This window comes from Theobroma cacao, chromosome 2 (assembly GCF_053813885.1).
Source record: "Theobroma cacao isolate CCN51 chromosome 2, ASM5381388v1, whole genome shotgun sequence".
NCBI classification, from domain to species: Eukaryota; Viridiplantae; Streptophyta; class Magnoliopsida; order Malvales; family Malvaceae; genus Theobroma; species Theobroma cacao.
In genome coordinates, this window is record NC_142640.1 from 11847757 (window position 1) to 11875750 (window position 27994).

Consider the following 27994-nt stretch of genomic DNA (forward strand, 5'->3'; position numbering starts at 1 on the left):
TGAAAAAAAGCAATCACTGGAATCACATTGATTTGGGCCTGACCCCTAGTTTAGTCATGTTTTACTAATCATCAATGCAGGTGCAGGTCTCCAGGGCAATCAAACTTTCATGACATGGTGCACATTCCACGTCAGCCATCGACAAGAACTAATGAATACTAGATGCACTGTTGGTCGAGAAACAATAGAAAGTCACAAACTCAGATCATCTCTTATATTATTATTGATTCATGTTCGACAACAAAGCTTTTTTGCAAAACTGAAAGAGAAACCTTAAAACAGTTAAAAATGAAGTCCAGAATAGTAGATTCTACAAGTTAAGAAATTAAGACAAAACGAGAGGTGAAAAGAAAGGAAATTAAGGTCAATTTGGTCTTCTCCCGGCTTGGATTGGCGAACATTAAGAGGCTACAGGCCTAAGGTAAAAAACACAAAGCTCGGTGTCAGAAATATAAAAAGGATAATTACCTAAGTGAAAAAGGAAAGTTATGTAAAAGCATCAGCTTTGACATGAATCCATGTACATGCAAGGGCTGAATCAACGGCTAATTAGGACTACACGGTGGCAATGGTAAAAACCCCTACTGCTGGTGACGAACGTTGCTGGCCTAGGTGAAATTACCCCTCCAACCTGATGAAGACTGAATCCCCTATAAATCGAACTTAATTTGGAGAGCTATCAAGTAAAACTACAGACACTTTTCACTCCAAGAAGAATCAATCTACAGACGCATCTATACTACACCAATTAGTGCAATGCCAGACACATTAAGAACCCAAAATTAGAAATATGAAATACAAAGCCTATAGTCAAATACTGCTTGACTTGATTCACTGCTTTTGAAACAGAAAAATAGCTGAGGTAGCAATATGATACATAATTTCAATTGAATGAAGTAAAAAAAAAAAGCAAAAAAATACAATTTGTCAGCTAAAGTTAGAGAAAATGAGATCAGAAAAGAAACTTTCAGAATGGAATTGCCTGGTTAATATCTCATTCAAACGTTGAACCTTTTCAGGCATCATTCTCTTTAAAAGACAAGAACTTTTGAACAAGCTTCTCTCAACACCATTTGACATTCATCAAGCATCATTTTCATTTTTATTCAAATATCTGCAATACATTTTTGCAACCACTTGACATACAGGATATCATTACAATGCTTTAAAATCATATTAGCTTCAACAAATGAAACAAAGTTAAAACTAAGAAAGCTAACATTAATCAATAGTTTGGAATACATTTTTGCACCCAATGTCTATGAGCTACAAAAGGCAATAAAAAGAATTGACTGAATATTCGCATCTGTTTTGGAGCTATAGAGTAAAGTCATCTACTGGTCCATCTAGGTCTGAAAGTTTAGGAATTCAACTTGGCTCCTCATCAGCTCACTTAAAACTTCTATGTTATCTGCAGTCACTCTCTTAGAAGGGAGAATTGTCCAACCCTCTGAACATTAGTCACACATCATCATTGCAAGCTGATTGAATAGAAATTATCAAGTAAGCTCCTTATTGATTGCATTGAATCTATTCTTATATCGATTTCAATGTACTGAAAATCAAACATTTACACTAACAAGTGCATCAAGGTTCACATCATGAAACAACAGATGTGAAACTTTATAACGCAAAAAGATGCAATCTGAGCTAACGCATGAGTTTCGCACGTTATATTGTTGATAGTAAATGGATTAAAAACATAGTAGTGCTTATCATTTATCAACACCTCTGAGGTTAGTTGCTCACTTCAAGCAACTGTCTCAGCAATTTTCAACAATAGCATAAAATAGAAAATTGATGAAGGGAAATTACCACTATATTTAGATAAAGGAATACTGTTTATTGGCTGTTTATCCCAGGGAATACTTAGGCAAAGTAAGGAAGTTTTTCTAAGGCAGTAGCGTATAGGCATGTGAAGACTACTGAATAGCATTTGTAAATATGGGGCTACACATACAATGATATAAGAAACTGCATACAGTTATATCATTATCATCTCATCAGAAAATAAAAGATCAATGTAAGGAAGTGATAAGCTTCTTATCAAAACTGATAAATCAGGTTGAAAACATACATCATCTTTATAGGAAAGCATTCAATTGAAAAAGCCTTAAAACACTTGAGATAAACCACAACTTAAACAATAACCCTCAATTTATGTTGTGCTTGATCACTACTTAGAAATAATAAGCACAATATCAAGTCTAAAGATAATGCAATGTCTAGCTCAAAAGCTTGAAAACATAAATAAGTCCAACTCATTCCATCTTGCTTCTTGATCTTCATCTAGTCTTGTCTTGGCCTACAACATGAAAAACAGAAGCATGGACCTTTTTTTATTCAAAAGAGTCGAGCAGTTAATAGAATATTCTCTCAATCTTTGCGAGACAGATTGCAGGAGTGAACCACATGAAAACTAAACTCAGCATTCCCTAGGACCAGGGTTACAAAACAATTTCTTTTTACTTTTTCTAGGGCACCATTAACAAAATACCCTGGAGATGCTAACTTACCAGAAATTAAAGGAAGAATAGAACATCAAGGCAGTCCTATCCTAGATACCTAATTCAAGAATGAAACATCCAATGGTTAGACAACCTACAAGACAAAGTGACAAAAGGACAACTTCTCTATGAAACACAACAAAACAGACAAGAAATATATTTCATACCCAGTTTTTCAAATCAATCCTTCGAATTATTTCAAATTTCAATACTATACACCCAAATTCTTAAACTACACATCGTGCAACCATAATGTAAAAATCATTCAGGAATCCATTGGAAACAAGATCAAAGAAGCAAACAAAGAACTCAAAAGGAAAAGCCAAACCCCATCTAGCCAAGGCAATAAGGAAACTTTACTGAGTTTATAACAAAATTGATGCTTACTTAAGCTCAATAATAATCAAACAAGAAAGCTAATAATCTAAAAGGTTAATATCCTAATACCTTCAGGAAGCCAACCATAGCTGCGGCGAGAAATGGAGAGCATCGAAGTCATCAAAGCAGAAGCAGTTGCCGTGTGATACGGTAGCATCGATTCCACGCAAAAACTCGCTTCAACTGGACACCTTCAACACCAAAAAAAAAATTCTTGAATAAAAAAAAAAAGCGAAGATTTTTCACTATTCGTATGAAGAAATGGTGTTTCTGTTGAGCGAGATTCGTTGGATACCTGAAAATGCGGTTGGAGAGAGGAATTCTGGAGGAGACACGAAACGGCGAAGGAGAGGCATTGGCTTTGGCTTGGGGGGCGAGCCGAGCCGCAGCGTTGCGAGCAGAGCTTGATCGGACAATTGATCTTGCGGCGGCGCCAAAGGATGCCATTGGGATCTTTGCCAGAAGAGAAAATGTCGAGATATTTGAAATACCAAAATCAAAGATTCACCTCTTTTGTTTCTGCTTCGGGGTTTTTCATTTTGGACTAAAACCCTTGGGAGCTTGCGAAGTTGAGAAGCGGGTCGAGTCGGATTGAACCGAATAATCAGAAGTGGGTGAATGAAAATGAGCCCGAGGCCCAATAAAAACCTTTTTCTGGGATTCGGAACGGCCCAATAAAAACTTTATTCCCGTGGAAAAGGGTACAATATAGTAATTTTATCAATGGCGCGGCCTCCAGCACCCAACCTAAATAATTCTATATGTGCAGAAAATACAGTTTTATTTTGGAAGATTTGAACAAGGCAAAGGCAATGGCTTTACTGTTCAAGGTATTTGTACTTCCCAGCTTCATTCAAATGCAAATCAACTATAATTTTTCCTATTATTTGTCTATTTTTGATGTTGTGGTTGGGGGTAAATCTTAGGAACAAGCTAAACTTTCAGCTTACCGGGACAGAAAATTCAGTGGTACGCAAGAGGAATTCGAGCAAGCACTCCTGAATTCGACAACCGTCTACATCGGAAACATGTCGTTTTACACAACTGAAGAACAAGTTTACGAGCTTTTCTCGCGAGCCGGTGAAATTAAGAAAATAATCATGGGCCTTGACAAGAACTCTAAAACACCTTGTGGCTTTTGCTTCGTCTTGTAACTCCCCTTTTCTCCTTCTTCTATTAATTCTTTATTTTAAAGCTCTTAATTGATTATTGGGTGAATTTTCATCCCCTTCATCAGGTATTATTCTAGGGAAGATACAGAGGATGCTGTAAAATACATTAGCGGGACAATTCTCGACGACCGTCCGATTCGTGTAGATTTTGATTGGGGATTTGTTGAAGGAAGGCAATGGGGTCGTGGTCGAAGTGGTGGCCAAGTGAGTTCTTTTGTTGTGCCTGCAATTTTACTAGTGTCTGACCAAATGCACATTTTAAGGAAAACTCGCATTGTTTTGGCTTTTGGAATTGGGACTTCTTGTTTTGGGCTTGTGAAGGATGATTGGGATGCTGTTGCCAAAGTTCTATTTCTCATGTACGAATTTAATTTAGTATTTTTTATATTTATGCAGGTGCGAGATGAGTATCGAACTGATTATGATCCTGATATCCTTTTAGCTTCTATTTTAATTTGATGCTGATAATTTCTTATCTTGTACACAGACACACACAGAAGATGTATATGTATAAATTTGTGAAGTCTAATATTGATTTAGAATTTCGGATACACTAGTTTCAAATCTCATAAATCACTTATACATTGAGATTTAGGGTTTGTCGATTCCCAATCTAAAGAGTTGGTTTCCCTTCTGCTTGTGATTGTATATATGGTTTCCTACCTTAACATGCTATACGCAGAGGTGGCTATGGAAAATTAGTTCAGAGAGAGTTGGAAGCACAAAGGCAGCTTGTAGATTATGGTGCTGGATCACTGGGCTCATTCCCACCAGTTATGCCCCCTCATTGTGAGTTTCTATTGACTGTTAGATATAGATCTCTAGCCTGTCTGTTAGAATTATTCCTTTTTTTTTTGGGGTCCTAAAACCACAAGGTTGCCTTTTCTTTTTGGACTTGGAGGAAGGTGGATTCAAACCTTACGTTTTAAGCAGGGAGATCATACTGCTGGTTTTAAATGTTTGAGGTAGAGAAATAGGCTTTCTCTGGCCACTTTGTTGAAATGCAGCAAACTTGTTTACTTTGTTAACGATGTTTGGAAAGAAGTTTGGATGGTACAATCTAATATGACTTGTCAAACCTGCTCCTCTTACCTCTATTGGTTGAATAGTACATCCACAGAAAGACTACACACTATATGTTAAAGACCCAAGCAAAAGTTAAGCAAATGACTTTAACTGGAAACTGGAAGATGACAATCAACAGGAAGAAAGGTTGATACTGTGCTTTTTAAGTTCTTTCAGCTGTCTTGTAAATTAGGAACCTGAAAAGTTGATACCATGCTTTATAAGTTTTGTAGACTTAATATTATACTCTTGATAAATGATAGGTTGTGTGCTTGTGGCATTTGGGTATTTATTCATTTCCTTTGCTTTATAGTTTTCCTTAAAATTTCAGTAGTACCTATCACTTGATCCCTGCATGACTGATCCTGTGTACTGAAGCCAATCTTCTGGATACCATTTAACTTCTCATGTGCTTATAGGCTTCTCTCTTCATTTATGTCTGCATCTCATTTTGTTTTGGGCATCAATATGTTCGAAATAGAGATAAAACATTCTGACATCCTTTTATTGCAGATGGTAGGCATGGTGGGGGCCATGGTCATAGGAGTTCTTATCGTCAGGGGAGAGGTATTTATCATAGAATAGCATGTCTAATGATTTGTGTCTTATATATGTCTGAGTCATTCCTTTATTTGATCCACTGTTGATAAAGCAGATTACAATCGGAAGCGACACCGAGATGATGACCGCTACGCACATGGTTCCTCAAAGAGAACCTCAGATCATGAATTTAGGAGAAACTCTGACAATGACTCCAGACCGGTAATGCCTAACAGTACTGCAAAGAGTTTATTGTTTAATTAAGAAAGCATGAATTATTAATATCCCCATACTTGCTCCTGTGCTTTTGTTTGTTTGTGTCGTCTAGGGATACTTCGGGTCAAAATAGATGGGTCTTTAGGTAAAATGCCATTTAGGAAAAGGAAGAAATTAAAAAAAGGATTAAAAAATGGCCGGATGGGAACTGCAATTCCAAATTCCCTTGGCCATTTAGCTGTGTGGTAATTTGTACTATCTGTGGTGTCTGTTGCATACTTTAACCACAATTTTAATCCAACAGGAGAAGAATCCACGTTTTCGTGAGAGTGGTGATTCTGATGATGATGAAGAAGATGATCGGAAACAGCGGCCTTAATGGATTCTTCAGTTGTGTGGGGTGGTATCCGGAGTAACTTTTGGCAATTTTAAGAGGTGCTACACATGTAGGACAATGTCGAGTGTTTTTTGCTACAATTGTTGGGCGCCAAATGCTGCTTATGCGCTCTCTTACTGATTTAGGGCATTATGCTGCTGCTGTCCTAGAACTTGGTTTTAGGCTTTTGTTGTATGATTAAAGGTGAACTGTTGATGATTTATTTTCTTTTATTTTTTGCCAACTAATGTGCTCATATTGTCATATTGGCTTTGATTCTATCAAGCATCACTCTGGATGAATTTTAGTTGTACCTTTTGATACAGCAGGTCTCCATCTCCACTGTAAGATGAAAAAACCAAGAAAAATAGAATGACATCTGACAAGAATGTCAAGATTTTAAATATGAATATGAATATGTTTATTAAATTTTTAATACGAAATTAGTTATAATTCATTTAAATAATTAATACAATTAAATCAAAATGTATATAATTACAAAAGAAATATAATACAATAATTATATTCATAAGTATAATAAATTCCATAACCATTAATCATAATAAAATAAATATTTATATAAAGCTTAAATAGATCATAATTGGATTATAAACATAATAAGTAGATACATTTACATGATTAATTAAATTCAACGAAACATAACTTATACATATACACAATTAATTAAATGTACTTTAAATGGAAAAACATGTTTTAAGACACAAATTTTTGTGCCTTAATTGTGTTGACACAATTAAAACATGAAACATGATTATTCTAAATCTAAACTCGTCTAATTCTATATCTATTCGTGTCACATACAAAATTGTCAAGTCTAATAAAAGTAATGTTATCCTTGTCATCCGTGTAACTAAATTTGGCCTGTGCAGAAAATTGATCCTACCTTTAGGATATACTACTTACAAAAGGAGTTCTACACATATATATAGTAAAAAAAAAGTTCTATATGAAGTTGAAGAACATGATTGGTCAACGAATGCCCAAAGAGGAGATGATCAAAAAGCACAAGCCAACTGCATAAGAAGGAAACCAAGTTTCCATTTTTCATTCGTTAATAAACCAGATTATGACAACATTAAAATTACAAAGATATCGATGATAAATTTTCTATGTGACAAAACTGTTAAATTAAGGGGACAAAAAAAGCAAAGAGATCCTGCCTCATCTCACTACAGCTTACATTCAGTTGAGGATTGCACAAACGTCATAGAACTTAGGGAATTGCATGCCACAAGCATTGCACTGCAGAGAACTACAGATGTGCAGTGCTGATGCATGTGCAAGGCATAGTTCCTGGGAACACGTCCATTTGCAACTCACTCAACCTCTTTAATGATTCTTCTTTTACGTATGGATTCAGTCACTACACTTCCAGGGGCACTGTGAGCTTTCCTTCTCTGTTCTTTCCTTCTCTCTGCTTCAATCATTGTGCGTCTGAGGTTGGCTGCCTTGTAAATTGGTTTTGGTAAGTGCCTGTGCCTGCATAATCATACAACCAATACAGGAGCATTAAGGACTTAATATGAAGATCATTTGTTCTCATCAAATGTAACTTGAAAAACTCTCCTGCTCTCAAGTTCATTTACCAAAGCAGAAGAAAACCTCTTCCGGTGAAAATAAAAATCTAACAGATATCAAGAGACCAGAAAGATTAAATAAATCAATTTCCTAGTGTACAGGGAAATTCCACAAAAAAGGGAGGTAATATAGGTATTCTTTTCATATTGTCACCGGTTTTGAAATTGGAAGGTGCTTGCAGCGAGAGTGGCAACATGTTCAGTTTCAATTTTACCTCACAATACGCTTGACTTCAGGAAGGTGCTTGTAGCGATTCTTAACAGCTTCAAGATATTCATGCTTCTTTCTTTCCCTTGGAAGTACCTGCATAAGGGATAAGAAGAATGGATGAGATTTTTAGGTGGGATGCAACAAGAGAAATTGCTTCAGTTACTTAGCTCGGACCAAATGCAAATATGAATGTCTAAAGACCTTAAAGCTATCATCTGAAGTTTGAAATGCAACCATTAGAATCCATAGAAAAGATATATGAAATAAATAAATACTATAGTCTGATTTTAGAGCCTAAACAGGCCATAGCTCTCTGTTACAAAAGGTGATTCTCAATTGATAAGACAGTTGCAACAAATTTCTCAGTTAGCTTTGACAGTAGGGAATATGGTTTAAATGTAGAGATCCCAATGAATCATGTCAAATGATGAGATTCTTACCACTCCCAATTGTTCTGATGCTTTAGCTTTCCAGAGCCTAAGGTTGGTGTCATCACTTCCTGAAATGACATAACTGGCATCACTGCTATACTTCACACAAAATACCCTAAAAACGAGAGGAAAAGCGATCAGGAAAAAAAAAAAAACGGATTCAATAAATTGAAACATCCTTATATAGTATTATCTAAATGATTGGAAACTAAACCTTTGCATCCTCTTTGTATGGTAGATTTCTCGACTGTGACCACCATTATACTGGAAAATTCTAACCTGTAGACAGAAGTCCTGTTAAACACCAACGTCCTTGGTAAACAAAAACAATGTACAACAGAATTGAAACTAAAGAAAGACAGCTCACTGTTCTATCATAAGATCCAGTTACAAATTCCCGACCAGTTGGTGAGAAATCAATATCCATTCTGGAAAAAATAGGTGAGAGGTTAATATTTCATGAAGATAGATTGCTTGACCATCAAGCACTAAGACTAAAACCAGGTCATCCTACACTGCAGAAACATGGTCTTTGTGCACACACTTGGCTTCATCCAGTTTTCTAGCATCATAGCTGTAGCAGTTGCAATCCTCATTTGCCTGCATTCAAAGGGTTCTTCAGCAAAAAGATTCCTTTATCAAATGTTTTGTTCCCTTTTTATTTCCTTATTCTCTGGTGGAGCAATGCTGCCACAAAAATCAACTACCATACAAGAATTGGCAGCAATCTTAAACATCAAAGAACCTTCTACAAGAAAATGTTGGAAACTTATGTTTAATAGAAAAATGCTTCAACTTGTTTGCCCTTACCACGGTGAAATTCAATGGCTCCATTGGATTCCAAGCAATAGAATTGGCTTTCGTCTGTAACAAGAAGATACAAGTTAGATTGCCTGCGAACAAGTACTGATTTTGCAATATTGTTGAATAGCTACCGCTTAACACAAAATTTCAAAAACTAAAAGGAAGATATTCTGCTGAGCTCTTTTGAGCTCAAAAATATTAAATCTAAATTTAACAAGTTCCAACGCTCTTTTAAGGAAAACCATCACCATTTATAATAGATAAAAAGAACCAGCAAAAATTAGATTTACAATAAACATAATCTGAATTTTTACAAGCAAGAAGTATGAATTCCATGTCTTCAAACTCAAAAAGAGTCCAGAATTACCCTCATGATAACTTTCCTTGCTGGGGATGACATCCGCAGATCATATAATGTTATGCTCCGGTCACTATAAACCAAAAACAAATGTATCCAAACAATCATATACTATATGATGTACGAAAACATTGTAATGAAGTATAGGCATTTTCAGGAGGACAAAAAGTTCCACATACAAAATAGACCTATGGAAGACAAAACAGTTTGCCAAAAACCTACCACATACAATGCACATCAATCTGAAAAACTAATTTGCTTTACATTGAATAATTTTCTTTCAATTTACATATTACATTTACTGCAGAGGTTGAAACCTAGAAGTTCAAAAGTTTAACCTCACACAAAAAATGCACTAAAAGTACCATTCAACCGAAAACTGCTTGCTAAAAGCCTATTTCAAGAATTAATGACATAGTATCACCCACAAATCCCTTTAGATTATCAGAAGAGCATAATCATATCAATGATCACTTAGAAAAGAATCAGTTTCCTCCACTGCAGAATTGACCTATAAACAAAACAGTATATTTTATTAACTACCTAACTTAGTATTGTGACTGGAAAGCATAGATTAACAGCATATGACAGTATTCCTAACTGCTATCCCTTGGAAACAAGATCTCAAACACCACAGAAAGGGTCATTGGAAATCTATGGTAGCCAAATATACTATAGGAAGACTAAATTGTTTTTTGGGTTCATAGCCAACCAAGATAGTTGACATTACAGATCTCACTCCGCTCTAGCCCCCTTTAATTTCATCTTTAATTTATACTTAAAGAGAGGAAGGCCGAGATGGGGACTGGACACAAGAACTAAATTTGATAAAGTCTTACTTGATTTGTCATATGACCATTATCACTCTGGTTCAGTCTTCTATTTTAATCTTCTTAGGATAAAATATACTACGATTTAAAAAGTTGAAAGGTTTAAACTTAACTTTATATATCATGAATCCATTTTGTCAACCACATAACACTTGATCTAGGAGGAAGCACCTATACTTACTTAGCTGATGTTGCCAAAATATTTGGCTCTCCAGGATTAAATCGAACAGATATAGTGGTGTCTGTTCCCCAATCAAAAGTGTTCACTGGCTGAGACCTAATTACAGAAAGCCACATTCTCAAAATTAATCTGCATACCACAGAAAAGAAAAAACAAAAGGAAAAAGTACAAGACTAGTTGAGATCAAAACCTATTGTGATTCCATATATCTACTTGAGCACCAGCTGTGGCAAAGAGATCACCATCCCACTGGTGATCAACAGCCCTGATTACAATACAAACCCAAGAAAAAAGAAACGAACCCTTTAAGCATTGTTCCATAAAATGATAAGGCTAAAAGAACAAAAATATTTTCTGAAAAGTCAAGATCGTTACCGGAACGCATTCTTCCAAACATAAACTGCCAGTGCCTGGAAAATACAAGTTGCAGTTAGATAGCAATGGAATTCTTGGTCAAGAAATAAAGAAAGTAAAAAGGAGAGGTTGGGGCTTAGGGTTGGGAATGGAAAGAGAAAGAAGTGTAACTGAAAACAATTCTTTGCAGAAATACATGAATATAACAAGAGAGTATAGCATACCTTGGCTGAATTATCGGAAAGGTTATCTGAATCTGCAAGAGTAGCACCAGGAACATTCCAGAGCCTAACACTGAAAAGAAAGATTTGTAGAGTTTACAACATTGAGAAAATTAGGTGAATCTTCAGGATAATAAATGTGTGTAAGTTTCAGCTTAATACTCTTTCACTCCATGTTGAAAATCAAATTTAACTATTGAAGTTGTGTCTTACGTGCAATCACTTCCACAGGATACCAGAATGCTTCCATCTGTTGATACTGTCAAACCTTGTACAGCACCTTGGTGTCCAGGAAACTGACAAACTGTTCGCCTTTAATCAAAAATTTCAAACATAAATGTAAATCACAATGCATTTCAAATAACAATGTGACAATATAAAACCGCCAAATATCTATGAATGAAGAAAAATTAAACGAGCTACTAGCCTGATGAAACCACTATTGGTACCAATCATTATACTATAATAAGTTTGAAAAGAAAAAGGTAATTTTTAATAGCTTGGTTTCAAAGCTCTAATTTATTACTCAGTTCATAACAGATGGAGGGGGTCCCAAAATAAAGATTCAAATTAATCTTAGTTGCAAGTAAAGAGGAATAGGATAACAAGTCTTAAACTGATCTGGAAGAAGACTCCTCATAGCATAAGGACAGCTTTGGAGAAGGAGAGTTCTGTACAATTACATCCAAAACTGCTTGACAAGTAAAAGCAGTAATAAGGTGTTGATTTCCTCCCTCAGCCTCCTTTTCTGATCTTCCTCAATCAGCTAATAAGGTTGCCAACAGCCTTGCTAAATCGGGAATTGGTAGACGGAGTGATCTGATCTGGCTTGTTTAAGATGATTATGCTGACTTGAGTTGTTTAGGGGTTTATTTCTCCCTTTGGTTTAATGGTGTTAGGGACTGTAAGTTTTTTTTGGGTTTGTACAGTGTGTCCGGCAACTGGGACTTGTCTACTGAGGGCAGGTCTTTTGCTACCTAGAAGCAGGTCTGGATTATTTTTGATAGCATGTTTTTTGCCCCCCTGCTGAGTTTTTGTATACAGGGGAGGGCTCTCTTGACCACCCTAGCAATAGTGTACATGGCTTTCTTGAAGTAAAATTCTACCTTTCAAAAAAAAAAAAGTAAAGAGGAATAGGAATACCTGGAAGCTATATCCCAAAGACGAATATCTACAAAAAAATGAGTGATAAGAAATTAGAAGCTTTTATACTTCTCTTATGACGGCATTGGTACTACTATATAAGGATGAAAATACAAATATTAGGATAAAAAAGAATACCTCCATCGTCGGAACCAGAAAAAATTCCTTTCAAGTAACTTGGGTTCTTTGCCATACACTTAATGGAATCTCTATGCCCATCCATAGCTCCAATAAACGGCCTGGCAAATATCTAAACAAGGACAAGGACAAAAGTGATCAAATAGTGAATGAAATTGCCAAATAAAATAAAACCAGTTCAGTCCCAACTTGATGTTACCTTATCCAATTTGGCGGCGTTAAGCGCACGGACATACTCGACGGCTTTCTCCTGGGTTCGAAGGGTTGGGTCAAAATTACGAAATACCCTTTGGAGGTCTTGGCTTCGTTCTCGAGTGAATTCATCTGTGGAACGTGATATTACTTTCACCTTCATTTTCTCTCTCTCTTTGGATTTAGAGTTTATAACAGAAGGAATAATGATAATTCAGTAACATGTATGGTCGGAGAAGCAGAGACTTAGAATCGCACAGTTTCTCAGAGAATCGGAAAGCAAAACCCCTAAGAGAGTTAAACCTTAAACCCTAGAAGACAAGAGGCCAAACACTAAAAATTGTCCAAAGCCCGGATGCTTTCTATTGGATTGGGTTTCTCTGAAGACCTCGTCCACGTTTAAAACTTGTTTTGTTGGATTTTTTTTCCAACGTAAAAATTATTATAAAGTTTTTATAAAAAATAATAATTTTTAAAATTAAATTAAAATTATTTGATAAATTTTTTTATATAAGTTATAATTTTAGTTAAAATTATCATTAAGGGTATTTTTTTTTAAAAGGTAATGTTATAATTATTTTTAACAGATGAAGATATTTTTATATAAAAATAAAAAAATTTTATATTTTTAAAAGAAAAAAAGAAAAAACTCCTTACAAGAGTTTTTCTTGAATTTTTTTTTAATTTTATTTTTTAAAAATAAGTTTTTTTTAAGAGTTTTTTAAAATTTTATATTTAACCTACCTTTTACTTTTAAAAAGTAAATAAGTTAAAAAAAAAACCAGAGCAAACAAGCACTTAGTTTTTTGCTCTTTTTCATTTTTTCTTTTCTTTTTTCAAGTAAAAAATAAGAACAAAAGAATCATTAGTTCCTTTCATGGGATTGCTTATCCTATTTCAATTGTTTTACTACCAATCTTCTAATCTTATCCACTTTGTAAATTGTAAAAAAAAAAAAAGAAGAAAAGAATTTTTAGTGATATGAAATATCTAGGGTTTATTATTTTGAAATTTTTTAATGGTTATAGTTTTATTAGGTAGAAAATCAAATTTAACTAATTTAAGTATTTAAAGTAATTTTTTGTTATTTATTATGAGTGAAAATTATGTGATTGTTGAGATTTCATGTCAAGATTTCATAGTAATTACCATGAAATCATCACTCTAGAACTGATACAACATTCTATTTTGTGATATTTAATTAATTGACGAAAGAAAACCTTTTTAAATCTAAATCTCATATAGTAAAAACTATTTAATTATGCTAGTGAATGGAAGTGTTCAATATAAATTTTTACAAGTAGAATGCACCATACATCCATGATCTTTGTGTAATATTTCATTTTCATTCATAAGTCTTGAAACTCTTATCTATGTATAACCTTTTAAAAATGTTTCAAATAAATTTATATTTTTAATAAGTCATTACAATTCTTATGAAACCTGCCATCTCAATGTCACGTGCAGTAAAAATATGTGTGTCCCGACTTTTAGATGTCTATGTGGCAAAAAGATGAATCCAATTAATTTTTTGGGTCAAGATTTATGCCACGTCAAAGAAAAAGGAGAAATATAATAAATTACATTTAAGAAAACACTATCCATTTGTAAGGGAGAATACAATTGATTGTGAAAGGAAGAAATCTAGTAAATTGCACAAATGAATTGCTTGACTGATTCATTAGTTACGGTAGGGTTTATATACACTGCTAGAAAAGGAAAACAACTAAAGACTTTATTATAAAATTGCCACTAACTAATTAACTAACTCTTCTAATATTAACAATTAACTAACTAATACACTAATTATGAATAATTAAGCTAAATCAGAGAAGGTAGCACCTGAGGTGCATATGACCAGCAGCCTTCAGCTTCTAACACTCCTGAGCGTGTATGTCAAGAATGCTTATCTTGCTGATGAGTGAGTAAAAATGTGTTGGTTGTAGGGCCTTGGTAAACATATTTGCCAAGTGCAAATTGGTAGGAACATAAGTAAGACTTGCAACACCGGCTAGCATTTTGTCTCTAATAAAATGACAATCAATTTATATATATATATATATATATATATTGTTCTTTCATAAAAAAATGAGGTTCTTGCAAATATGCAAAGCGGATTGATTGTCACAATAGAGTTCAAATGCCTTAGTATGATCTAGTCCAAGATCTTTTAATAAATATAAAACTATCAAAATACTCACCAAATACCTATACTCATATATTTTATTCAATTTAATCTATATACTCAAAATTAAAACAATTTAATCACTTCATTTTAGAAATTATTTCAATTTAATCTCTTTTCCTAATGACATCTACTTTTGTCATTAAAAGAGATGACGTCAAAGCTGATGTGGCATACTCTGATAAGGTGACGCCAACATGATGACATGGCATGCCACGTGACACCAACGTAATGACTTGATAATGTCACGTGACATTAATATGATAACATGGCAATGCTGACGTGCCGGTACCACATGGCAAATTAAAAAAATTTTCAAAAAAATTATGCCACGTCTTAGAGATTAAATTGAACAAAAATATATAATACAATGACTAAATTGAACAACATTGAAATATTGAGAGACTAAATTGAAAAAAATATTTAAAAAATATAAATATTTAAGTAGATGATAGATATACTTATTAATAAGTCAAACATTTAAGTGTAAAAGATTTAGGACGTTAATATATATATATATATATATATATATATTAATTTATTTTTTTTGCAAAAAATTAAGTTTGAATTCTCCTTCTATAAAAAAAATTTAGAAAAAAAATTCATACCTAAAGACAAATTTAGATGAGTAACTTACCTTACGTTAAAATAAAATAATATAAAAAGATTAAATAAATACTTTTTTTCTTTTATTTATAAAAGTATAATAATGTGAAATTTATTTGACTTAGTTTTTAATTTAAGCTGAACTCAAATTAGTAAAATAACTTGATTTAGTTTTTTTTAAAAAAAATAAAGAATGGAGATATGGAGTTAGCGATAATTATAAAAATAATTTCTCGTTCTGACTTACTTAATATGGACATGACAAACTTCTTATTACACCCATTGAATCTGAGCTACTCCACTCCTTCAATTTTTTGTTTATTTTTTATGTTTTTATTTTGTTTAATATTTCATGTAATAGTTTTTAGGTTGAAGTTTTCTAGATTAAAAACTGCATTTTTGGCTAATAAAGTTAAATATAATTGTAAATATTTATACCATTTTATTTTGTATTTACAAATTTTTTATAGATGCAAATTAATAATTTAAATTTAAATTTAGCAGAATTTGATTGTGGTATTTGAACTTAAATAAAATTCTTTTATATGAAATTTTAAGTAAATTTAAATAAAAGGTAAATTGGATAAGAGTTGAATACTTATAAAAGAATGGGTATTTGTAAATTGTGAAAGTTATAACTAAATCAATCTATTTTGCAAATTTGAGTTCAACTCGAGTTAAAAACTAAGTCAAATAAATTTTAAACTTTTATACTATTATAAATAAAAAATTATTTAGTATTTTTATATTATTTTATTCTAACATAATGTAAGTTATTCATCTAAATTTGGCTTTAGGTATGAAATTCTTTTCAAAATTTTTTTATAGAAGCAAAATTCAAACTTAATTTTTGAAAAGAAAATAAATTAATGTACATATTTTAGAATCAAATAATTAAGTAAGAAAAATATTTATATATTTTTTAACACCATAAATCTTTTACAGTTAAATATTTAACTTATTAACAAGTATATCTATCATCTATTTAAATATTTGTGTTTTCAATTTTTTTTTCAATTTATTCCCTTAACATCTTAATTTTGTTCACTTTAGTTCTTGTATTATATATTTTTGTTCAATTCAATCCCTATAACATGATACAAATATTTTTTTAAATTTTTTTATTTGTCTCGTGGCCTTGACATGTCACCATGTCAATGTCACATCATCATATTAATACCACGTGACATTGTCATGTCATCACATCGATGTCACATGACATGCCATGTCATCATCTTAATGTCACGTCATCAAAATATATCACGTCAGTGTCACGTCAATGTCACGTCAACGTTAACGTCACTCTCTTTAACTGGAAAATTGGATGTCATTAAAATAAGGAATTAAATTAAAGTAATTCTCAAAATCAATGGACTAAATTGCTTCAATTTTAAGTATAGGGATTAAATTGAGCAAAATGTATGAATACAAGAACTTGATAGGTATTTTGATCGATATAAAATCCATACAATTTCACAACATGCAACTACCATTGCCTTATATTCAATCTACATTGAGCTCCCGACCACCACAATTGCTTCTTTGATTTTCAACTAATAAGAGAGATACCAAGCAAAATGCCAAGACAAGTTATTAATCTCCTTGTGTCTTGACATGGTGCCTAATTACTATCTATGTGTGCTTTTAACTGCAACTACAAGGCAGATTTTAATGACGTTTATATCCTTTTCCCTTGCACTATTTAATTTGAGATACCTTAACAGCACATTTGGTATAGGGAATAACTAAGCTATTCCTCATTTATTCCCAAATACTATTTTTTTTGTAATACCCCGTACTTTGACATGGTGGCTAATGAAGTTTATCAGATGTCAAATGAGGTTAATTATAATGTTTAAAGGTGAGGAAAGATGAAAAGAGTTTTTTAAGATAAAATATTTCGCACGCAAGGGAATAATAATAAAATAATAATATTTTTATCGAGAAAGAATTTGCTAGATAAAAAGTGATTTGGAAGTGAATTGAGGCATAATAAGGTATTTTGGGTACCAAGGAGACAAGTGAAAATTTTTGAAATAAAATAATATTAAAATATTAATATTTTATTCAGTGTCAAAATTTTTCATGAAAAATGAGTATACGGTTAATTTAAGTAGGGGATTGACTCTCATCTTTATCAGCCATGAGTGTCCTTATCTCCTCCAGCAAGATATTTTCTTCTTCTTCTTGAAGCTTCTAATGCCATTTTCATTTCAAGTTCATGAAAATCAAATTTTGTCATGTGATTTCCCTTGTTTCTTTTCATTTCCTTTCTTTTCTTACTTCTTTCTTCTCCAAACTTCTTGGGCACTAAACCTGCAGCTTCTAACCCCAATTTTCAGCACATCTAAACCCTAGAAGAAGAAGAAAGAAAAAGAAAGAAAGGAAGAAAAGCTTGGTTTTGTAATTCAAGCAAGCTAAGGTAAGGATTTTTGTGTTTTAAGCTCATGGTTGGTTAAATCTTTGGAGAAATAATGTGTGAATCATTTTGGTAGCTTGATGATTAATGTTTTGAAGGAATATTAGAGTGCAAGTACGGGTCAAGCAATCATAAAGGTAAAGACAAATGATGTTTTAAGTGTAGTTGAGGAATCTTGAGAAAATGTGAATTGATGTGTAGTTGACATTTTAAGTGGCATATTGTGAGAAATTGTGGTTGTTGTGGAAAGGATAATTGAACTTGATAAATATCCTGAGAAAAGATTAATATATGTGTTAGAGTCATAAACAATTTACCGGTAATCATAATTTAAAGAATTACGCAAGCAAGGGATAAAAGCAACTTTGGTAAAAATTGTGTCAAGATAAGTTAAGTTGAATAAGGATTCGTGATTGAATGAAAAAGGAAAGTATAAATGATATACGCTGAAGATATTGAATTGGGATTGTTGCTAGGAAGTGTAACAGTAAAGGTAGCGTACTATGGTGGTGTGTCGAGGGAAATAACGAGCGACCGGCAAGTAGGAATAGCTAGATATGCTTCCGAACAAATAACAATGTAATATCCTACTATCGTAAGGTAAGTGAACTTGCATTTCAAAATGTTTTGGGAAGTGCCTACATGTTTAAATAAATCATTTGAAAGTTTCATTTGTTTTTGCTTTAAAAAAATATACTTGGGGAACAAGCCCTTGATAAAATGTTTTTATCTTGTGAAATGTGCAATATGAATAGTTCATGCGTTATCACATTATATTGATATGTATATTATGCTTTGGATGTTCTTTTTGTGTGATAATAATGACCCAGCTATATGAGGTGTGGGAGTGCACATGAGCTGATGATGACCTAACTATGTGTGATGTGGGAGTGCACATGAGCTGATGATGACCCAACTATGTGCGATGTGGGAGTGCACATAAGCTAATGATGACCCGACTATGTGCGAATAGGGAGTGCACATGAGCTGAGTGTGGCAGAATGGTATGCATGATGATGTATGTATATATATATGTTATAGAAAGTTTATGAAAATATCTGTGAATGTGATGTATGTTGGCATTGTTAATTGCCCCCAAATTGTTTTTCATTTTAGCAAGAAAATGGCTTTTTGATGTAACAAGACCCCTTCAACTAAATTGCTCTATTTCTCGCTGTAGCGAGATTTATTTTCGCTACAGCGAGAAACTCTCAAGTAGGCAGCCTTAATCCATGCTCTGAATTTCACTGCAGCGAGAATGGATTCTCGCTGGAGCGAGAAACTCTGGGGTGGTTTCAAAATTGTGGTGCAGTGCTTTCATTTTTTTTAATGATTTTGACCACTTTCCAATTAAAACTGGGCAAAATGGTAAACATCAAAGTTGTAGCCCAGCCTCTTAGCTTTCTAATGACCTAAAAATCATGTTAATTAGACTTCTGTAGTATAAGATATGTTTAAAAAACCAAAACATATGTAAACCAAAAATACCTTTTCACTATAGCGAGAAACCCTTTGTTTTGCTTTTCTTGCTTGGACATTTGCTGAAACTTTCATTCTTTTCAACTTCAGGGTTTATCATGGATCTTTCAACACTAAGGGATTTAATAATCAAAGGTTGAATTATGGGGTTTTACAAGAAATTAAACTAAATTGCATTGTTTTTAACAAAAGTGCATCATGTTTTCAAAATCTTTCTGTATCGGTTGCTTGTTTCATTCTTATGTTCACTCACTGAGTTTTATACTCACTCTTTTAAACTTCATGTTTTCAGATTCGGAGGTAATTGGGACCTAGATTGAGCTGTTCACGTATGCTCGCCTTCTTGGTAGGTACTATGGCATCTCAGTAGCTGTACTTTCACCTAAGATCACTCCGCTGACTGTCAAGAGTCTTATGATTGTGTATACGTATAAGTAATGTAGACCAATAAGATTCATATTAAAAATCAAATATGTATATTTGATTACTAATGCCATTATAAGTTGGTAAACGGGTGACATTATTTTAACATAATACAAATGTGAATATTGAGTTGCTATAAAATGTTACTGAAATATTTATAGTTGAGAATTACAATATGTGGTTTTAGAAATGATGGCTGGGAATTGTCACGACCCAAATTCCGAGCCATGACCGGCGCATGGACCCAATGGACATAGCCCACTAAGCCCAAGCAAACCTGTCTATATGATCCATTCATAATTCCTTCAAATTTTGCTAAGGTTCTATTTCATAATTACAACTCAAAATAATGCTAACCATTGTCATTTCATAGTGGCATTACCAATCAAATATACATAAATTGTCTAAAACATATATCTTAGTACTTTTCATCCCATATACGTATTTACAACAAAAATAACTCTAGGCTTCCAGCGGAGTGACCAAGGTGAATGTGCGGGTATGAAAATGCCAAAATACTTACCAAGGATACGAATCTACAAAGACACCTCGACCTAGTTACCGGTTGCCTCTTAATCTGAAAACATGAAGTTGAAAATAGTGAGTATAAACCCAGTGAGTGAACAAGGAAGGGAACAGACATACAATAAGGAAGATTTAACGAAATCATGATGCATTTATCTTTAAAATAATGCAATTTAGTTTGGTTCTTATTAAAACCCCTCATTTAAACCCCTAATGAGTAAATCACTTGATGATAAAAAATTCATGCTCAACAAAAGATTTGAAGAGTGAAAACTTTAAAGACATTCAAGCAAATCAAGTCAAGTAAATGACTGGTCCTCGCTACAGCGGAAAGGCATTCTTGCTGCAGCAAATTTTGGCTCAAATTATCAATTGACCGAAGGTTTCTCACCAAACCTCCTTATTTAAAACTTAATTATTTAATTCCTTAATGTTGAAAGTCCATGCTCAACTATGGTACCAAAGAAGTGGGAAATAGGGCAGAAACCGAACAAGATAATAAGCAAGATAGAAAGTTTCTCGTTGCAACAAGATTCATTCTCGCTACAGTGAGAAGCGTCAGTAACTTTCTCGCTGCAGCGAGAATCCAACCAATACAACCCTTCAAACCCGAGAGTTTTTCGTTGCAGCGAGAAACAGAACACCAACATCAATTTTTCATTCTCTCAAGAAAAGGCCATTTAGTTACAAGGACAAAATCAACTTGAACATGCTTAGAAATTTCCAAGGTTTAACATACAAGATTCATATGCATTACAACCATATATTATACTCATGCACTTTCTATAACACACATTTTTATGTATAAAATATACATAATCATACATACCATCCCACCATCATCAACTCATGTGCACTCCCCATTTGCACATAGCTGGGTCAGCATAAGCTCATATGCACCCCTACACGCACATGGCTAGATCATCATCAGCTCATGTGTACTTCTGCACGCACATGGTTGGGTCATCATCATCACACAAAAGGAACATCCAATGCATATTATACATATCAACATATTGCTATAACACATGAACCATTTATATGGCACATTTTCACAAGATAAAAACATTTACTAAATGCTTGTTCCCTAGGTAGATTTTTTAAAAAAAATTAGATAAAATCATTCAAATGTTTTGTGCAAACACATTCATATTCTCAAAACAAATTTTGAAATGCAAGTTCACTCACCGGTATTCGTTAAATTCTTACTCAACTCCAACTTCCTCTATTAGTCTAAATGGGGCGGTGGGGCTTTATTAAAACCTATCATCACATTGGCATCACAATTAACTCAATTCATGCAACTATAAATTCTAAAGGCTGTCTCCTAACTAGCATCCAAATTGCCATTCTCAACACTAAAAATCAACTCTGATTTACTACCCACCTTGGTAGCTTTGTAAATTTGAAATTCTTTCCAATAATTCTCCAAACTATTATAAAGCTCCCTTTTTCTCTCTCTAAACACCTAGCTTGTGGCATCCCTCTCGAGGCCCACTCCAAGGTATTGTATGGTATGGGTCTATTCTGTGTGCCCCGCTGCAACAGTTCTGGCACATGAACCTTTCCGATCCCACGGATCGAACCCAAGACCCTTTGCTCCCCCCCAGAAGGGAACGCCTTTAACCATTTCAGTTTTTTTGTGGCATCCCCTTCGGGGCAGCTGAAATGGTTAAAGGCGTTCCCTTCGAGGGGAGCAAAGGGTCTTGGGTTCGATCCGTGAGATCGAAAAGGTTCATGTGTCAGAACTACTGCAGCAGGGCACACAGAATAGACCCAGACCATACAATACCTTGGAGTGGGCCCCAAGGGGGATGCCACATAGCTAGTGAGAGAAAGTATGGGAGTAAGATTTTTCAAGGGTTTTAAAAGTGAGAGAGTGAAAGAGCACAAAGGTTCTATGAAATGGTACACAAAACCATGAAAGGTGGAGCTAGCTTGAGAGAGTTATGAAAGCTTGAAGAGAACTCCTATGGAGGATGAAGAAACGTGAGAGGGAAGAAGGAAGAAGAAGAAGAAGCTGCTGGAAGATGATATTTATAGCTCATTCTTATCCAACTCCACTTAAATTACGAAAATGCCATTAACAAGTTAGCTTGCTCACCTTCAATCCTTGATGCAATCTTTTTGCTCTTTTAACACTAGGACAAGGTCCCTAATAATCTAGAAATACTCGGTTTCACGAAAACTTAAAAATCTTGACCCGAGATGAAAAATGACCATTTTGCTCCTACCTCGGGAATCATCATTATTTTTATTTCTTTTGTCATTTTACCCGTATTTCATCATTCATTTATGCCTTATGCCTACTTAGGCTTTAATATTGTTTAAAAACTTACTTTTAGGGGCTTACTAAGGATATGACGAAACTATCCCAGCTCGTATTATTGAGTCTATGCCTAGTTACGAGCCTATAGAGGTCAAGGTCTCACAGGAATGATAATCGGGATTGCGTAAAAAGGCTTGCTTGAGCTTAGTGGGCTATGCCTATTGGGCCCATGTGCCGGTCATGGCTCGAAAATTGAGCTGTGACATTTTCTCCCTTGTTTGGTTGGCAATTTGGTAAGGAATAGTAATTCTTAAATTTTACTTATTTTTCAAAATCAATAAAAAATCATCTTTAATTAAATTCTCCTTCGTATTAGCTATTCCATATTTAATAGAATAGTTTCCAAAATCGTGAAGATTAAATTACCCCTCATAAGTTTGAAAATTTACAACTTCACTTATATAAAAACATTCTTTTTTTCTCTCTCTTCCTCTATTCCATTTTCTTCCTTTTCTCCTTTTCTCTCTAATCTTCCACCCAAATCTAGTCCAACACTTCCCGCCCAGATCCTCGTGCTCAGATTTGGCACTCCACCACTAGATCTAACCACGGGGAATGCTGATCTAGTGCCTTAGTAGCCAGATCCAGCCACAAGGAGCACTAGATCGGCACATCCTTACACCGACCACATTTCCAGTGGCCGACCGAAAGAGAAAAAAGGAAAATAAAAAGTTTAAGTTTTTTATTATATATTATAAAAATAATATTTAAAAATTTAAAATTATTAATATTTTCATTATAATGACATTTAAATTATATATAAAATATTAATATTTAAATTATTAATATTTTAAATAAATTATAAATTATTAATATTGATGAAATAAAATAAAATAAAAATAAATAATTATATATTATAATAAAAAGTATTTTTGTTATTTTATTCTTTATTCTTTTGTTATTCTAAAATTATTTTTACCAAATCAAACATTGTAATAAGTTATAATTATAATTCCTATCTTATTCTCTTTTATCAACTAAACTACATAATAATATTATTATTTTATTCTTTTTTTATTATATTTTTTAAAAATATTAATTTTATTTCATTTTATTCTATTCCGCTAACCAAACCAAACGTACTTTAAAACTCTAACCAAACGTATCGTAAAACTCTGTATATGCAATATATGCAACCTGTAAACCTTCACTAAATAGCACATTTACAAAGCAGTCCTGCTGTTGTCAACCAATGCCATGTGGAATGCACATGCTTGATTCCTAATAAAGAGGAACCGAGAATGATATGTTTGATGACTTAAGAGAGGACACTTATTGGTAGAAAAAACATCAGAGATGTTCAATTCAAACTTCTTTTCCTTGGTTTGTTACAACCTAGCTCGCTTTCCCGACTGTAAAGCTGGGTCAATTTTGATGCCCCATGAACTAGGGTATTGATCACTGATCTCTCTTTCTAAGGTCTCAAAGACAAATTCTATGGCCTCATATTTTTTTTTAGGGTTTATGCACTATGTTTATATTTCTGAATGAGCATTCGGCTTTACCAAAATCATGCACCCAATATTTATAATGAAAATCTTAATTTTGTACATTAATCATATGTTAATTCACACGTGTGAACTGTCTTTTTAAATTTCCAACTTTCCTTATAATAATAATAATAATAATAATGGGGAGCTGGGGCATGTTACCGTCGCACCATTGTTTTCAACTAAACTGGCCGGCTTATATAGTATTTTATCTCTATTTGTTAAGTGGAGATTGAAATGATTTCTAGAAGATAAACTTATCCTTTTCGATAAAATGTAGAGAAAGACAGAGAGGTCAACCAAGCTGCCATTGTCTCTATGCAAATTTCTGTAAAATCTAAAATTGTGCCATTGAATCAAGGAGTGAAACTCCAAAATACGTTAAAATTTTTAATTAAAATGTAGTGTATGGAATCATTTAGGTCTGTCAAAGCTACGATAAGATGACAATAACATTCATTGCTTTTACTTCAAATTTGGAAGTTTTACTCCAATTTTTTTATTGATCGATGGGACAAGTGAACTCCTTGCTATTGTACGATGATCGACCTAGCTTTCACGGTTTTTGTGGGATATATTTCTTCTGGTAATTACCCTCAAACTGCTTCAGCAAAAGCCATATAAGGACTTAACTACCCTTCCTACTTTCCCAATTCCCATACTCCCATCCCCAACAAAAGAAAAACAAAGACAAAAAGTTGTGATCATGGCAGTGTTGATTACACTTCTCTCTGTTGTGGCCATAGCCTGGGGTCTGAAACTGCTCTATGTGATATGGTGGAGACCGAAAACGATAGAGAAGCAGCTATGGAAACAGGGCATCCATGGACATCCGTACAAGTTGATTCACGGGAACACCAAGGAGATGATCAAGTTAGCAAAGGAAAAAGGGTCGAAACCTCTCGAGCAGCCGCACGACATCTTGCCTCGTCTCAATCCTTTGCTTCATGATCTGGTCACGACTTACAGTATGTTATACTTGTTTCCCCACGCTAATGTTTGCTGATTTCAATAACTTGCGGTCTTGTTTTTCCTTATGTTTTCAACTTTTGCATTCCGGGGTCTGCCTTTTCAGTTGTTATGGTTTCATATAATAATAATAATAATAATAATAATAATAATAATAATAATAATAATAATAATAATAATCGTATGGATCATTGCAATCGAAACCGGCACAGCCTCGAAAATCAGGATGGTTATTTGACTTTGGGACATGTGAGGTGGGATTAGTGTCCAAGCTAGAATTTCAAACCAGCACGCATCAAAATATATATAAAACTGCTGCTATATATTAGCAGTATGATATATTTTAAATTGATTCAGCGTAGAAATGAACTTTTCTTATACTACAAGTTCATTACATTACTGTTTCAGGGGTGATGTTTAGCCAGCCATCTAACCTTTTGCTTAGCATATTTCACCAAGAAAATAAAGAAGAAAAAGAAAGCATGTAGACTATCAATTGTCAAAAGAGGGAGGTCTGCCCTGTACTTTGATGAGATTGAAACAATATACCCTGTCATCTTCCCGTTTGAGACTGTCAATTGTCTCAAAGGATATGCAACTGACAAGCCTCAATGTATATGTGAAAACCATGCAGAAAAATCGTTTGTTATTTGGTATGGAACAACTCCCCGTGTGGCAATCATGGAGCCAAACTTAATAAAAGAGATTCTGAACAACAATTCTGGTGACTTCCCTAAGCCAGATATAAATTCATTCACTCAGCTGTTCGTGACTGGCCTTGCGAGCTATAACGGAGATAAATGGGCCAAACACAGGAAAATCGTTAATCCGGCCTTCCACATAGAGAAGTTGAAGGTTATCTTTTTCAGTCATTGCTTTGTTATTTCTTCTTCTTTAGCTTCTTGTGTAGCATCTTTTCCATTATTGTTGGCAACTTATTTTATCCTTTGGGTGATTTTGTTAGCATATGTTGCCTGCATTTGTGGTTTGTACCGAAGAATTGATTGAAAAGTGGAGCAAATTGGTAAACTTCATGGGATCTTGTGAAGTGGATATGTCTGTCGAATTTCAAAACTTAACTGGGGATGTCATATCCAGAGCAGCTTTCGGAAGCAATTTCGAAGAAGGGAGGTTGATATTCCTACTCCAAAAGGAGCAGGGGCGCCTCTTTTTACAATCTCAGATGAGCATCAATTTCCCATGGCTAAGGTACATTTATCCAATGCCATTTCCTCATTCATTATCACCTTCTGTTTCACTCGCTATCTTCACGATTAATTAAGCATTTGCTTGGCAACTCTAGCTGTTTTGTGTATTTAAGATATAATAATTCTAAAATTTAATGACAATGACTTTGAACACAACGGATGTTTACATAAATTTTATACCTAAAAACAACAAGTCTATCAACAAAAAACTAATAAACAAAACGATATCTACTCGAATAGTATGTTAAATTTCAAGACTAATGATGTTCAATTTAAAATCAATTTATAATAAATAAAATTAATGTTGTGATATTATGTTTATGTGTCTAAGATACCTTCAACTTAACTAACCTGATATTTCACATTATATACAACATTTTTTAAAATTTTTATAAAGAGGGTTAATATTAATTGTCACCCAAAATTTTAAACAACCTAAAAATACAATCTCCTCATCGTTAATAGTATCAATTACATGGCTCATTCCATTTCAAAAATTCATTCTGAATTAGGTTTCTGCCAACCAAAGTAAACAAAAGGATGAGGCACATCCACAAAGAAGTTGGATCCTTATTGACAGGTATAATAGAAAAAAGAGAGAAGGTCATAGGATCAGGAGATCACAAAGACGATTTGTTGGGCTTGCTATTGAAGTCTAATCTCGATGAGCTACAAGAGAAGAAGCATTCGAATTCCAGGATGACCACCGAGGATGTGATAGAAGAGTGCAAGTTGTTTTACTTTGCTGGTCAGGAAACCACAGCCAATTTGCTGACGTGGACCATGATTGTGTTGAGCATGCATACTGATTGGCAGGAGCGAGCCAGGGAAGAAGTATTGCAAGTTTTTGGGAGGAATAAACCAGCATACGATGACTTGAATCGCTTGAAGATAGTAAGTGCAGTGTCGCTTTTCTTGTGTTGTTTGATTGAGATTGATTTCTAATTTTTTTTAATTAAAACTTTTTTACAAGGTAAACATGATCCTACTTGAAGTTCTGAGACTATACCCCTCAACATCCCTCATTCGACGGACATACAGAGAGACCAAGCTGGGAAATTTGTGTCTTCCAGCAGGGGTGCAGCTGTTTATACCATTGCACCTCGTTCATAGGGATACAGAACAATGGGGAGAAGATGCAACGGAGTTCAAGCCAGAAAGATTTTCAGAAGGGATTTTGAAGGCAACCAAGGATAGAATATCCTACTTCCCTTTTGGCTGGGGCCCAAGAATATGCGTTGGTCAGAACTTTGCGATGCTTGAATCTAAATTAGCCTTGGCCAAAATCTTGCAGAATTTCTCATTTGAGCTTTCACCAAGCTATACCCACGCCCCATATGCTGCTGTAACACTTCAACCTCAATATGGTGCTCAAATCATCTTACACAAATTATGAGAATGAGAGGCAGGCAACCGCAACTGCTTCTCCAATCTCTATCTTGTTTCGCGTTGTGCTTGTACATCCAAAACCGCAGCCTTATCATGTGAAGTAGCTTTAAGTGATATGGCAGTATAGTTGATACCTTTTCTTTCTGCGTCCTTGGTTTTAAATTTTTAACTACTTCATACACTGCTAGGCTAATTAACCACATCATAAATGAAACAGTAACTGTAGGGATGAGCAAAATTGGACCAAAACAATGATT

At 33.9% G+C, this 27994-nt stretch overlaps 4 protein-coding genes and 1 non-coding gene across 9 annotated transcripts; 3 read left to right on the forward strand and 2 right to left on the reverse strand.

Annotated features, from left to right (window-relative positions):
* Nucleotides 1–190: 190 nt before the first annotated feature.
* Nucleotides 191–3471, reverse strand: LOC18608760 (protein NUCLEAR FUSION DEFECTIVE 6, mitochondrial-like). 5 transcript variants are annotated; one of them, XM_018115927.2, is made up of 4 exons: nucleotides 3181–3470; nucleotides 2955–3076; nucleotides 2517–2565; nucleotides 1080–1481 (listed from the first exon to the last, which is right to left on the reverse strand). In XM_018115927.2, the coding sequence occupies exons 1-3, from the start codon at nucleotides 3330–3332 to the stop codon at nucleotides 2558–2560; spliced, it is 282 nt and encodes a 93-aa protein (XP_017971416.1). In that variant the 5' UTR covers nucleotides 3333–3470; the 3' UTR covers nucleotides 1080–1481; nucleotides 2517–2557. The 5 variants fall into 5 exon arrangements, with proteins under 5 accessions (XP_017971417.1, XP_017971416.1, XP_017971415.1 ...); XM_007043609.3 differs by lacking the exon at nucleotides 1080–1481 and adding an exon at nucleotides 2084–2305 and having other exon boundaries at nucleotides 3181–3469; XM_018115928.2 differs by lacking the exons at nucleotides 1080–1481; nucleotides 2517–2565 and adding an exon at nucleotides 191–416 and having other exon boundaries at nucleotides 3181–3471.
* A 211-nt stretch (nucleotides 3472–3682) lies between these two features.
* On the forward strand, nucleotides 3683–6577 carry CBP20 (CAP-binding protein 20). The gene is made up of 8 exons (XM_007043612.3): nucleotides 3683–3715; nucleotides 3812–4035; nucleotides 4123–4261; nucleotides 4454–4487; nucleotides 4736–4846; nucleotides 5636–5689; nucleotides 5778–5884; nucleotides 6183–6577. The coding sequence occupies exons 1-8, from the start codon at nucleotides 3698–3700 to the stop codon at nucleotides 6255–6257; spliced, it is 762 nt and encodes a 253-aa protein (XP_007043674.3). The 5' UTR covers nucleotides 3683–3697; the 3' UTR covers nucleotides 6258–6577.
* Nucleotides 6578–7267: 690 nt separating this feature from the next.
* Nucleotides 7268–13071, reverse strand: LOC18608762 (WD repeat and SOF domain-containing protein 1). Its single transcript, XM_007043613.3, has 16 exons — nucleotides 12723–13071; nucleotides 12524–12635; nucleotides 12386–12413; nucleotides 11456–11554; nucleotides 11246–11315; nucleotides 11043–11077; nucleotides 10858–10932; nucleotides 10668–10763; nucleotides 9666–9729; nucleotides 9305–9358; nucleotides 9009–9094; nucleotides 8862–8922; nucleotides 8709–8773; nucleotides 8504–8609; nucleotides 8068–8156; nucleotides 7268–7754 (listed from the first exon to the last, which is right to left on the reverse strand). Exons 1-16 carry the CDS (start codon nucleotides 12876–12878, stop codon nucleotides 7592–7594), a joined length of 1359 nt encoding a protein of 452 aa, XP_007043675.3. The 5' UTR covers nucleotides 12879–13071; the 3' UTR covers nucleotides 7268–7591.
* A 2639-nt stretch (nucleotides 13072–15710) lies between these two features.
* Nucleotides 15711–15803, forward strand: LOC148764040 (small nucleolar RNA snoR8a). The gene has a single exon (XR_016024952.1). It is a non-coding gene; the product is annotated as a small nucleolar RNA snoR8a (small nucleolar RNA).
* Nucleotides 15804–24720: 8917 nt separating this feature from the next.
* On the forward strand, nucleotides 24721–27881 carry LOC18608763 (cytochrome P450 CYP72A219-like). Its single transcript, XM_007043614.3, has 5 exons — nucleotides 24721–25139; nucleotides 25775–25995; nucleotides 26105–26349; nucleotides 26861–27242; nucleotides 27322–27881. The coding sequence occupies exons 1-5, from the start codon at nucleotides 24878–24880 to the stop codon at nucleotides 27742–27744; spliced, it is 1533 nt and encodes a 510-aa protein (XP_007043676.3). The 5' UTR covers nucleotides 24721–24877; the 3' UTR covers nucleotides 27745–27881.
* The last annotated feature ends 113 nt before the right edge of the window (nucleotides 27882–27994 follow it).